The 11,998-nt window shown below is 39.6% G+C and overlaps 2 protein-coding genes across 2 annotated transcripts; one reads left to right on the top strand and one right to left on the bottom strand.

Moving 5' to 3' along the window:
- The first annotated feature begins 2,693 nt into the window (after positions 1 to 2,693).
- On the top strand, positions 2,694 to 7,460 carry actr8 (actin related protein 8). The gene is made up of 13 exons (XM_008414809.2): positions 2,694 to 2,982; positions 3,544 to 3,714; positions 3,805 to 3,915; positions 4,058 to 4,162; positions 4,263 to 4,436; positions 4,673 to 4,766; positions 5,156 to 5,288; positions 5,389 to 5,542; positions 5,707 to 5,802; positions 5,884 to 6,024; positions 6,134 to 6,446; positions 6,630 to 6,793; positions 7,092 to 7,460. The coding sequence occupies exons 1-13, from the start codon at positions 2,848 to 2,850 to the stop codon at positions 7,233 to 7,235; spliced, it is 1,935 nt and encodes a 644-aa protein (XP_008413031.1). The 5' UTR covers positions 2,694 to 2,847; the 3' UTR covers positions 7,236 to 7,460.
- Positions 7,461 to 8,232: 772 nt separating this feature from the next.
- On the bottom strand, positions 8,233 to 10,026 carry selenok (selenoprotein K). The gene is made up of 4 exons (XM_017305576.2): positions 9,870 to 10,026; positions 9,340 to 9,430; positions 8,552 to 8,626; positions 8,233 to 8,332 (listed from the first exon to the last, which is right to left on the bottom strand). Exons 1-4 carry the CDS (start codon positions 9,886 to 9,888, stop codon positions 8,233 to 8,235), a joined length of 285 nt encoding a protein of 94 aa, XP_017161065.1. The 5' UTR covers positions 9,889 to 10,026.
- Positions 10,027 to 11,998: the final 1,972 nt, after the last annotated feature.

The following is an 11,998-nucleotide window of genomic DNA, read 5'->3' as shown; positions in this document are numbered from 1 at the left end:
AAATATCCGGGAGGGACTCAGAGTAGAGCCGCTGCTCCTCCACGTCGAGAGGAGCCAGTTGAGGTGGCTCGGGCATCTGGTAAGGATGCTTCCTGGACGCATCCCTGGTGAGGTGTTCCGGGCACGTCCCACCGGGAGGAGGCCTCGGGGAAGACCCAGGACACGCTGGAGGGATTACGTCTCTCGGCTGGCCTGGGAACGCCTTGGGATTCCCCCGGAGGAGCTGGAAGAAGTGGCTGGGGAGAGGGAAGTCTGGGCCTCCCTTCTGAAGCTGCTGCCCCCGCGACCCGACCCCGGATAAGCGGAAGAAAATGGATGGATGGATGGATGGATTTTAGGAGCTGTTCATTATCAGTTATTTTTCTCAAAGTCATATTTTGTGAAATTCTTGACGTGCTGCCTTTTCAGGCATCTAGATTCTATGTGTTTTATTGGGACTTATGTGATAGAGCAACACCAAATGGTGCATAATTTTGGAGCAGAAGGGGAATTTTATGTTAAACATTTTACAAATAAAACAAACTGAAAAAACAGCTCTGTATCAGTATTTAGCTTTGCTTCGATACCCCTAAATAAAATTTAGTGCAACTGATTGCATTTGGAGGACTCCTATCCAGTAAAAAGAGCTTCCCGGAAACTTAATTTCAGTTTAGGAATGGCTTGTTCTAAAGACCTCTAAGGTTTGCTAGAAAATAGTAGTCAATAAACATCCTCCTAATGAGGAACACATCAAGCAGGTCAGATGTAAAGTTGTGTACAAGTTTAAAGTGGAGTTAGGTTATGTAAAACCATTCCAAGCTCATCTCACACAACTCTGTTCAAGCCATCATCCTAAAACTGAAAAAGTATGCCACAACTCCAAAATCTGATATTAGCCTATCCAGAGAGGCTTGGTAAGATGAATACAAATCAGTAAAGCAGCCAAAAGGTCCTTGGTATTTTTGAAGAAGCTGCAGAGATTAACAGTTCAACTGGGAGAATCCTCCAAAAACAGGACAAGTCTTATTACCCCACAGATCCTTAACGTTTTCTACATTTTAAGAAGAAAAAACATTGTTAAAAGAAACATTTTGTAGTTGCTCTACTGTACATCCAAAATAAACATATGACAACAAATAATAGCACATGATCCTGAACACAGCGTACAACGTGACATGTTGACATGGCGAATGCCTTTTCTTCATTAAGAAGGTTTAGATCAAAGCATATCTGCATGTTAGGCCTGTAAAAGTCCAGTTCTAATTATAATCAACAACCTTTGACAAGATTTGAACGTTTACCTTGAAAACAAAGTAGAAACGAGGGCAAATCCATGCTGTACTTTTTGCTGTAACCTGTCTTGAGGACCCAAAAGAATCATCAAGAAAATATCTCCAGTTGATATTAAATTTCATTTGAAGCCACAGGATGGAGCCAAGATGCTACTAAGAAATAAAACTGGATAGTTTGTATCTATTGGCAACCCTGACTCTTAAAGTGGCCAGCACAGGAGGACAATAATACAATACTTTGGCGTTTCTGGTTGTATTGCAACATGTGAAAAAGTAGGAGTAAGAATACTTGTATGTTTTTTAATTAAAATAGTTTAATGTTTAAACAGCTGTTCGCCAGCAGGTGTGTGTATCTTGGTAAACTTGAAAGCTTAGCAGTTTCTGGTTTAAAGGAATTCAATTCAACACGATCAAATGGTTCCAGGCTGTTTCCAAACTATTTGGGGCAATTAATTCTACAACAAAAGCAATTATTCACAAGTGGAAAACATTCAAATGCCCTCAAGCTCATCCAGGTCAGGTTGTTTAGCGGTTATGGAAAATAGAAAAACAGGATTAGCAGTATATTAGCAGGATTCTGTAAAAGCAGATGACAGGTGGGTATTGTGTTGTAAAATTGCACACACCCTTTTAATTTAGCAGTTCCATCTAAGAAACAGCTTTGACACAAGTTCATTACTAATTACTAGTTTGCCGTTTGTTTTCTCCATTTTTTTAACAGCAGACCTGATATTTTTGTGCAGAACCAGCCACCATCACACAGAATGCAGAAGATGGAACAAGCAGTCACATTTGCTTGGATACCAGAGAGACTGGAAATGAAACTACATAAAAGACAGACAAAAGGATATGTAAAACACAGTATAGACTCATATCTTCAAAAGATAGCTGAAGAAAAATATCAAAACCATAAGAGAAAGACAAAAAAGTTTTGTTTTTTTTCAGAAATCAAAGGATGCATGAGTGTTGAAAGAAGCAGAGAACATAAGATATAAAAAAGTTGAAGCAGATATACGTCATTAGATAATGTTCCATTGTTTGTCACGAAGTATTAGATGTTTTTATGTTTTTTGTTTCTTCTTGGTATTACTTAGCTTGTTTGGGTTGATGTAGTGATTTTCAAACCTTTTCAAACAACGTCAATTACTCTCAAAGTACCACCATACTGACAAACATTTTAGGAAAACGATTGTTAGAGTTTATTATTTTGTATTCTGTTACAAAAAAACGTTTAAAGGATGCAGCTGAATAATGCGTCCCACTTTTACTTTCCAAATTCAAAGCTGAGAGAATTACAAGAAGGCCCCAGAAATTGATAATCAGAGTAAAATCAACTGTACTTGCATCATTTTCCAGAACTGTCATGTAATCAACGCTTTCTACCAGTTGATGGCGATAATACAACTCTGTAACCACTAAATCTCCTCGCGAAGAAGAGTCACGTGATAAAACACGGAAGTAAAACCTACACTGACCGAAGCAAGACTGGAAATATATTGTTCCATTTTGAGTCGCTTTGTAAAACACCAATTTATCTTTTTCCTGACATGTTTTGACTAAAATGTAAAAAGTGACCATGACGCAGGCCGAGAAAGAGCAGGACAGCGGGAAGGAGAAGGAAAAGGAGCGGGACAAGGAGAAAGAGAAGGAGCAGCAGCGCGGAGTGAAGAGACCCATCGCTCCTGCAGCTATCTCTGAACCTGCTCAGGAAGTATTTAGCCTTCATTTCTTTTTTATTTCATCTAAATATTTTACTTCACTAAACTTTATCTATGTGGTTTTCTTTTATTAAGTAGAAAAAAAAACTTTTCATTTTGAAAACAATTTTTTATAAGCTGTAATACAATAGCTGTGTATTTTTTCCCCTTCTGGTTTTGGGTTGTGTGTAAAAGCTTAGTTTAAGGATAAAAATAAAAGTGAAGTGAAGTGTTTTGACATCTGATAGCTCTTCAGAACTATGTCCTGAACACTGTCATCCAAATAAATTAATATTTTCTTTTAAAAAATAATAGTGGTTTTTAAGCCTTAAAATAGATTCCCTGAACACTTATAACTTTAAATTTCCTTTTTTTCCCCTGTAAGTGGCAAATAAAATCTTATTTAATGCTCTAACACTAAGCTATATGTTATACAACATGTTGCTAGGATGGATTTCTGATTTTGACTGTAAAGCATCATAGATATTTTTGACTTGTTTAAATAAAGTTTTCGTGTGCACAACCATTCATTGTTAATATTTTACATTAAAATGTATTACCTTTATGTCTCATAGCAAATACAGAGCAATTTTGTCATTGTGATCCACCCTGGGTCAAGAACGCTTCGCATTGGCCGAGCCACAGACACCCTTCCTGTCATTATCCCTCACGTAATTGCGCGGCGACATAAGCAGGGTGGACAGGCCAGGTATGAAGATGCTTGGCTGCTGAGGGATGGTCTGAATGTAAGTCACTATTAAACGGGTACGATTCTAACGCACACCTGTCGTACCTGGCTGTTTTTGACATGTTCGATTTGTCTTCATGGCCAACAGAAGGCGGAGAGCAGCGAGCAGAGGCAGAATGGACTGAAAATGGTGGACCAGGCCATCTGGTCCAAGAAGATGTCCAACGGTGTGAGAAGGACTCCTGTGTCTGCTGAACAGGTTTGTTTACAGAAGGGACAACCGGTGTGGAAATGGTAGACGTTTTGAAATGGCTACTGATGCCGTAGCGACACGGATTGGTTGTATTATGTGGTGTTTAGGGAGGAAGTCACTCGATTCAACTTCCTGTCTGTGTTTTCAGGCCAGGGCTTATAACTGTCAGATCCGTCCAGCAGTTCTAGACAGCAGTTCAAGAGTGAAGTGGACAAACACAAGCCACCATCCCAATTATCTGGTGGGAGAAGAGGTAAAACACACAATGAAACAATAACAGTGTCTGTATAATGTTTGATGTGTTCTGTGTGGTTCATTTATTGTTCAGCCATCTTGATCATCTCTTATCACAGGCTCTGTATGTGAATCCATCAGACTGCTACAACCTCCACTGGCCCATGGTCAGAGGTCAGCTCAATGTGCATTCTGGCTCCGGAGGCTCTCTGACCGCAGTGCTGGCCGATCTCGAGACGCTCTGGAGTTACGTCATTCAGAAGCATCTGGAGATTCCCCTAAAAGAGTTAAAGGTAAAAGTCTCATTTCAGCTTTTTATGCCTTATCTTTTTGTATTCTTTTCACACTAGAAAAAAAAACAAGGAAGTTTGTTTAGGAAAGGTTTCTATTGATGGAATTTGTATCATTTTTGCTGTGGTGCTGCAAACTAAGAAGCTTTAACCTCAATAAACTTTCCAAAGTTCCATGAAAAACTTTCTTTTGCTGCATCAACCTTTGATTTTCTTTTTTATTTATTCATTATTTCTAGTATTACAGATGCATCCTGTTGGTCCCCGACATTTACAACAGACAGCATGTCAAGGAAATTGTCAACATGTTGCTGCATAACATGGGTTTTTCAGGTATTGACCACCAGGCATTTACTGTTGCAAATGTCTTCACACTCCGCAATCCTTTTCATATTGACACATTGCAATCACACACTCTGTGGTTTTGTTGGAATTTAGCGTGGTCCTCCAATACAAAGCAGCACAGAGTTGTGAAGACAAGGAAAACTGTGTTGGTTTTTCTAAATTTTAATTTTAACCAAATTCTTTTGGGTTTGTATTGATGAGGTTTTCAAATCTAGGATTCTGTTCCCTTTAACCCATTTTTCATATTTTTTTTTTTTTTTTTTTACAAAACTGGGACAAAATATGAAAAGCTATGAGTATTAAGGCACACATGTTAATAAACAGTTCATTGCTTCATGGTTTCTGCTTTAAAGAGTGAAAATATGTGTAATTTGCAGCCATCATTGTGCACCAGGAGTCGGTTTGCGCGACATTCGGCAGCGGGTTGAGCAGCGCTTGTGTCGTGGATGTGGGCGATCAGAAGACCAGCATCTGCTGTGTTGAGGATGGGGTGTCCCATCGAAACTCGAGGTGGGGAAGTGCTGCAAATCACAAACTTATAAACAGCAGAAAAAAGTTGATTTCTTGCATTTCATGCGTTTGTGTGTGTATTTGCTCCTCCACTCTGCAGGCTCTGTTTGGCCTATGGTGGTTCAGACGTGACCCGCACTTTCTTCTGGCTCCTGCAGAGGGCAGGGTTTCCCTACAGAGACTGCCAGCTGACCAGCAGGCTGGACTGTCAGCTCCTGCAGCATCTAAAGGAGACATTCTGTCACCTGGATCAGGTTTGTGTTAGTTGAGGGGAGAATTTATGAGTAATTAAGAGTTTGAGGGAAACAGTTTCTTCTTCCAGGGTTGCATTTTAAATTGATGCTGTCTGTTAACTTGAGCTTTTTTAATGGAGGATTTTGAAGTCATTTTCAAAACAGTCTTTGTCTGTTCGCAACAGGACATATCAGGGTTACAGGATCATGAATTTCAGACACGTTTCCCAGAAGCCCCAGCTCTTTTATACCAGATTCGACTTGGGGATGAAAAATTACAGGTATCCGTTTAAAGCAGTTATAAGAAGTTAACGAATGAGTCTGTATTTTTGCCATGAAAAACATGTCGGTATCCTCTGTAGGCGCCAATGGGTCTTTTCTACCCGAGCACATTCGGCATCGTTGGTCAGAAAATGACATCACTACAGCACCGCTCCCAAGGCAACTCAGAAGATCCCCATGATGAACACTACCTGCTGTCCACACAGAGCAAAGGGGACCAGGTAACTCGCATTACCACACACTGGTTGAAGTTGCACTTACTCAGATAAATAATTGCTGGTTCTTTTATTTTGTTTAGTGTATGATTTTTAGTTTTTTCCTCCCCAACAGTCCTCTAAATCTGCAGCTGAGCGTAAGGCCGTTTCCAGGCCAGGTGGAGGTTTGGATGGTGAGCTGGGCTGCCAGGGGAGGATGGGGGAGATGTCAGACATGCCCAGAGGCTGTGGGAGCGGGATTGTGGCAGGAGGAGGGATGCTTGGAGAAATGGAGCTGGGGCCAACCCAGGCCGAGTGTCTGATGGGTTCAGGAGAGGCGGAAGAGCCGCTGTCCACTCACCTCTCCAGGAAGTCGGCCATCATTAGCCAGTTCGAGAGCAAGGCTTTGGGCCTGGACAAGGCTATCCTGCATAGCATCGACTGCTGTGGTAAGAAAGTGGTGGGAGGAGTGAAATAAAGCGATTGACATGTTTTAGTAGAAAGACTGAATAAAAAGGGAGTAGGACGAGATCACAAAACATAAATAAGTGATGTAATGAAACCATTCAAAACATCTTGAAATGGGATATAATAAAGCACATCCCAGAAAGCTTTTATTTTTGTGTTTGAAGCGTCGGACGAAACCAAACGGAAGATGTACAGCTCCATCCTGGTGGTGGGAGGGGGGCTCATGTTTCACGGAGCTCAGGAGTTCCTGCTTCATCGCATCATCAACAAGATGCCGCCGTCCTTCAGAAGGCTGGTGGATAACGTGGAAGTCATCACACGGCCAAAGGTAAAAACTTCCACATGTAGTTTATTTTTTCTCTTTTTTTTTTTTACTTCATCCTAAAATTTCCATTGAAGTGCTTATCAAACCATGATTTGCTGAAAAATTCAATCATAATTATTGATTTTTCTAAACTTATTCAAATTCTATGTCTGCTTTAAGTTATTGCTTGAAATTTTAATAGATAATAGTACAAACTTTTTATTTTTTTTTACTCAACACTTTACAAACTGCATCTCCTACTATCTGAAATATATTACATATTTCATGACATACTATATGCACTGGTGTGTTTGTGCCAAAGGACATGGACCCCAGGCTGATTTCATGGAAGGGCGGAGCAGTGCTCGCGTGCCTGGACACCACGCAGGAGATGTGGATTCACCAGAGAGAGTGGCAGCGCTTCGGTGTCAGGATGCTCCGAGAAAGAGCTGCATTCGTCTGGTGAAACCCAACCGAGGTCCTGAAGCTAAAACGCAGCGTTTATACGCGAGAAGGCAGGCAAGGAAAGGGACAAGTTGATATGTCATTTGGTATGTAAAGTTGTTCTGGTTGATATTTATAACCCAGGATGTGTAATGTATTTTATAGAGTTTTCATTGTTCTGTAAAGATTCCTGCTTTCCCATTTTCATGCAGGAAGTGTAAATAAACTGTCTCATTTGAAGAAAAAATGATAACTGCATCTGGAAAAAAATTATTTCTTAATTTCTGGGCAAAAATGTTTTAACTCTTTGTGTCTATATGACAAGTTAGTACTATTTTTATTTTATTTATTTATTTTTTTTATCCACTCACAAAATAACTACATTGTAAAATCTTAACCAAAAAACAATATCAACAATTGTCTCTGCTTTTATACAGTTTACGCTATATGCATGTGTTGGTTTCAGTATAGATTATTTATTTAAACACAAAGTAAAAAAGAAAAGAAAAATGATGACGATTCCAGGGGAGGACGAGATCCTAAATGAGTCAGACAGTGATGTGACCTGGAAGGACAGAAGCAGAGGGAAAACAGAAACAGGGAGGAGGGACGCTGCTGAATCGGCCAATCCGGCTCCTATGTGTAGGTATTCCCGGAAAGACGTCAAAAAACTGCAAGCAGCAGTGGCAGCTGATGAAGAAGGGCTTCAGCACGGCGCCGTTACCGTCTGCGTGCTGTCAGGACAGACACTGTGCCTCGGCCCCACGCCCGCACTGTATGTGCAGGCGTTTACCTAAAGTGAAGAAATGTACAGGAACGACGTTATTTATATTCCTTAATATGTCAAATATGTTTTTTTTGGAGACAGTGGACATTAAACTCCACTAGGCTAAAAGCAACTTATTTCTGCAGTAGCTACCAGAACTTAATGAATAAACAAAGAAGGCAACAAACTCCATAAATGAATGTACAAATTATCCATCACTTGCGTTGAGTTTTATTAAGGAAAACACCATTACTCACCTTCCTCATCCTCCTCCACCCATTGGTGGAGGGTTGGGACCCGCTCCGTGAGTTATTCGACCCATCCGCCTTCTGCCACCAGGAGGACCTGGAGGTCTGCAGAATCAAGTAGATGTGACCACAGAGCTCATAAATCCATGGGTGTAAAAGTGATCAACACTATCTCTGCATGTAGTAAATTAGTAAGGATTCAAAGCATTTCAGGTGAAAAAGTAATAACTGGCAATCCCCTCTCTTGTGGCAGAGCTGTTCTCAGATGTTTCGTTCTCAGTTTCCATGCATCAGTGGTGAGGTGACGGTACTACTGGGACTTACCCTCTGCCATCACTGAAGCGTGATGAGGCCACGTTTCCATTCCTTGACATGTCAGGGTGAAGTATTGTCCTAAAACTGGTAGAAAACAAAAAGTAAGAACAGACTATATGAAATAACAGCTTTGTATGATAGTTGCTTTTAACACAACACCTGTGTTATACAGATTTTGATATCTGTATATGCCTCACTAAAACAATGCTGCACCAAGTTGGGTATAACCAACGGGATAAAAAAGGCCAGATTTCATCTTTACATTTACAGGGGAATCCCCACAAAATATAAAAAGTTAATTTATGTACATAACTCAACAGACCAGTTTAAACTCAAAAAGTATTTTGCATGCAATAAACACATAATGATGCATTTCAAGCACTTTCATGGCTATGACTTGCATCTAAAGACACACAAAAAAAACCTGGGAAAATATGCTCTCCTGGACAAACAGCCAAATGAAAAATGAATATCTGACAGAAATGCCAAATGCAGAGAAATAAGTTCTGGTACTGACACTTTTTCCTTCCACCAAATTTTCTATCTATATGCCTGAATACAGTACTTAAAAAACCCAGGTTCTTTGGAAATGACCTTTTGCAGCTTACACCTGCCGTTTCAAGATACCCAGCATTTGGTGTTCATAATGTCCAACATTTCTGAGAAACTGAATCTTATGTTTTAGCAGTAAGCAATAATCGTCCAAATTAACAGCAATAAACACCTGATAAATATCACTCTGTGGGTAATGACTACATAATATCAAGCTTTTCAAATCTCTGGACTGGTTAACTCACAAGAGGCTGACGAACTCCACAGCCCCCCAGAACATATCAGTCAGGAACGACAAGCTCCAGGGGGACTGAGACCTGCTGTCCAGGACCTGGCCTGAAGGTCAGACAAAGCATGAAGTAGGAAACATTAGGTTACAAAAACAGTTTAATATTAATGTTAATCAAAAAGAGCAAATGTTCAGTTCTCTTTCACCTGCCACTGACTCACTAACTTGACTTCTATTAAAGTGTTATCTACATAAAATCCACTTGGAGTATGACAGACACAAAAACACGTCTTTTAATTCTTGTTATTTTGAGGTACATTATGTTAAAATGGTATAAAAATACACACGTATTGTCAGTTGACAGCTGCTAAGCTAACTCAGAAAGGCTAAGCTAACGAACTGAACAGCTAATAATAGCTTAATGGTCCCAAAACAAACCATTACGTAACCTTAAAAATGTCTATATACATTCCGATTTCAATACAAAGCTGTACATATCATTTAATTTTAACAAAAGAGTGATAAAAAAAAGTACAATCCACTCACCATTGGACACGTACACCATCTTTCAGAATGCAAAACACAGCCTTACAGCTGTGTTTACGGTTGGCGTTATGCTTCCGGGTCTGTGTTTGTGTGGGTCTGCTCCTTTCTGTGCAACGTCGCACTAGGCGGTTGGAAAACCTTCACCAGCGGCAAGGGAGGAGCTTATGCAGAACAAAAAGTGTTCTTTATATTACACAATTTTTCTGAATGAAGAAGTTCTGTTGTATACAGTCTCTTGAAGAAAATGCTCACGGTTGTCTGTTATATTCTTGATTTTATTATGCATATATTTTATTTTCATATTCCCATAGTAGTCCCAGAATAGGGCCAGCTTTCTTCATCACAGTGCTTTGCTCTTTAAGTCCCTGCCTTAGAACACTTTAGATACATTGTGGCTGCATCAAATGAAGCTTTGCTGTGGACAGCGGATATTCTTAAATGTTAAATCTGTTACTTTCACATAGGCAGTCATTCCTAATGCCAGATTAAGTTATAATTAATTCTCATATATCTCCTTCTAGGTTATAAGTGCAGGCAGCAAAACATACAGAACAAACTGGAAATGCATTTTGTTCTTTAGGAGTTTAGAAGGAGTTGAACACAGTATTGCCTTAAGAACCCTTAAATAGCTAGATGTGGGTCTGTCAGGCAATTGTATGTTAATTCTGGAGCTTACATATTCAGCACACTATTTATAATACTTTAAATTAATGGTGCATCTGAATGGTGCCGTGGTTGTTATGGTAGCACTCACTAATCACCATGGGGCTGGTCTCCACTCCAGACTGAGGGCGTTTTGGTTTAATCCTCTGTGTTTTGTGAGAGAGCATTCTGGCGCTTCCTTTCAGCATAGGCACCGGGAGAAACATTACACACAGTCAAATTACCAATCCCGTTTCTGGCACCTTCTAACCGTTTCTCCACGTCTTGAAATATCCATTCCATCCACGAGAGGGCAGCAAATACTGTAAACAGGTACAAATATTCACTGCACCAATTCACTGCTTGATCAATTTAAAATCATTTATTTTAAAGATAAGTTTGTGTTTTGTCTGAAGTATCCAGCTCTAAAATAACAAACTAATGAAAAATAACATGCCGTGGCTATATTTTAGAAGAACTCTTTGACTTCTTCAGACTTTTCCAGAAATCTCTCTGGGAAAGAATGAATCTAAAAGAAACAACTTCACATCTTGGGTATATTTTATCTTTGATGTGCTTAATGCCAGACTGACCGCTCAGCATTTTAGTGTTTTGATCATCACCTCAGACTGAAGCATCACTTTCAAAAAACGAGAAGGGACATGAGGGCAAGAAACTGGTGGAGCACTCTTCTTATTTATTAGTATTTTCTATATGTAGCTGACTTTAGGGTAAAATATATATTCTCCAGTTGTTTATTTATTCATCATCACTGGCTGAATGAGGCTGCTGTGGTTGGTCCTACATTATTTTTGATTCAAACACTGAACATACTGTTTAAGTGATACACAAAGCAGCAATGCACTGAGTCCATCCTAAAGCAAACTATTAAAGTAGAAATCCTTCATAAAGCTCCATAAGAAGGCATTTAGGACCCCTTATCTGTTATAACTTTCCATTGCTCAAGTTTTAATTTTGGAAAAAGCTCAAGATTTTATTCAATTTGGTTTTCGTTTAAGGTTAAGGACAATGGATAACAAAGGCAGTAGAAAAATAAATACATAAGTTAATAAAATGATCTGAACTCAGGATCTGGGCCAACCTCCAGGCATATGTTGGGCCGTGTCCCACCGCTGGTAAAAGTTTCATGCTAATCTGTCTGTAACTTTTGGTATAATTCTGTTTTGGAAAAAAAAAAAAAAGAAAAGAAATAACAGTAACATCCATGCAAAAATTTTCCATGCCGATGTTTAGTTCATAGATTTTAAAATACTTAGACAAGAGCTATTTTCCAAAAATCCTGGTGACATCGTGGTAAAACACAAGCCAACGAGGCTGGATCACGTCAACCAAAGGTCATCGAAGGTCACAGATGTTGCTCTGCTTTAAAGAAGCACAGACTGTTTGACCATCACAGTCCAACTCACACATAAAGCTAAATGCTGCACATGATATCCATCTCCACAGAGAAGCATGGCCTGCAGTTA

Source organism: Poecilia reticulata, chromosome 7 (assembly GCF_904066995.2).
Source record: "Poecilia reticulata chromosome 7, P_reticulata-male-v2, whole genome shotgun sequence".
Taxonomy (NCBI): Eukaryota; Metazoa; Chordata; class Actinopteri; order Cyprinodontiformes; family Poeciliidae; genus Poecilia; species Poecilia reticulata.
The sequence above is the reverse complement of the archived record's forward strand: the minus strand, read 5'-3'. Positions and strand labels throughout refer to the sequence as shown.

What these genes read in the sequence shown, in the direction of transcription:
- actr8 (XM_008414809.2), top strand. Translation starts at nt 2,848, where the DNA reads ATGACGCAGGCCGAGAAAGAGCAGGACAGCGGGAAGGAGAAGGAAAAG. An exon ending in ATTATCTGGTGGGAGAAGAG is followed by an intron (nt 4,163 to 4,262) that starts GTAAAACACACA and finishes CTCTTATCACAG; the next exon opens with GCTCTGTATGTGAATCCATC. An exon ending in GCATAACATGGGTTTTTCAG is followed by an intron (nt 4,767 to 5,155) that starts GTATTGACCACC and finishes TGTAATTTGCAG; the next exon opens with CCATCATTGTGCACCAGGAG.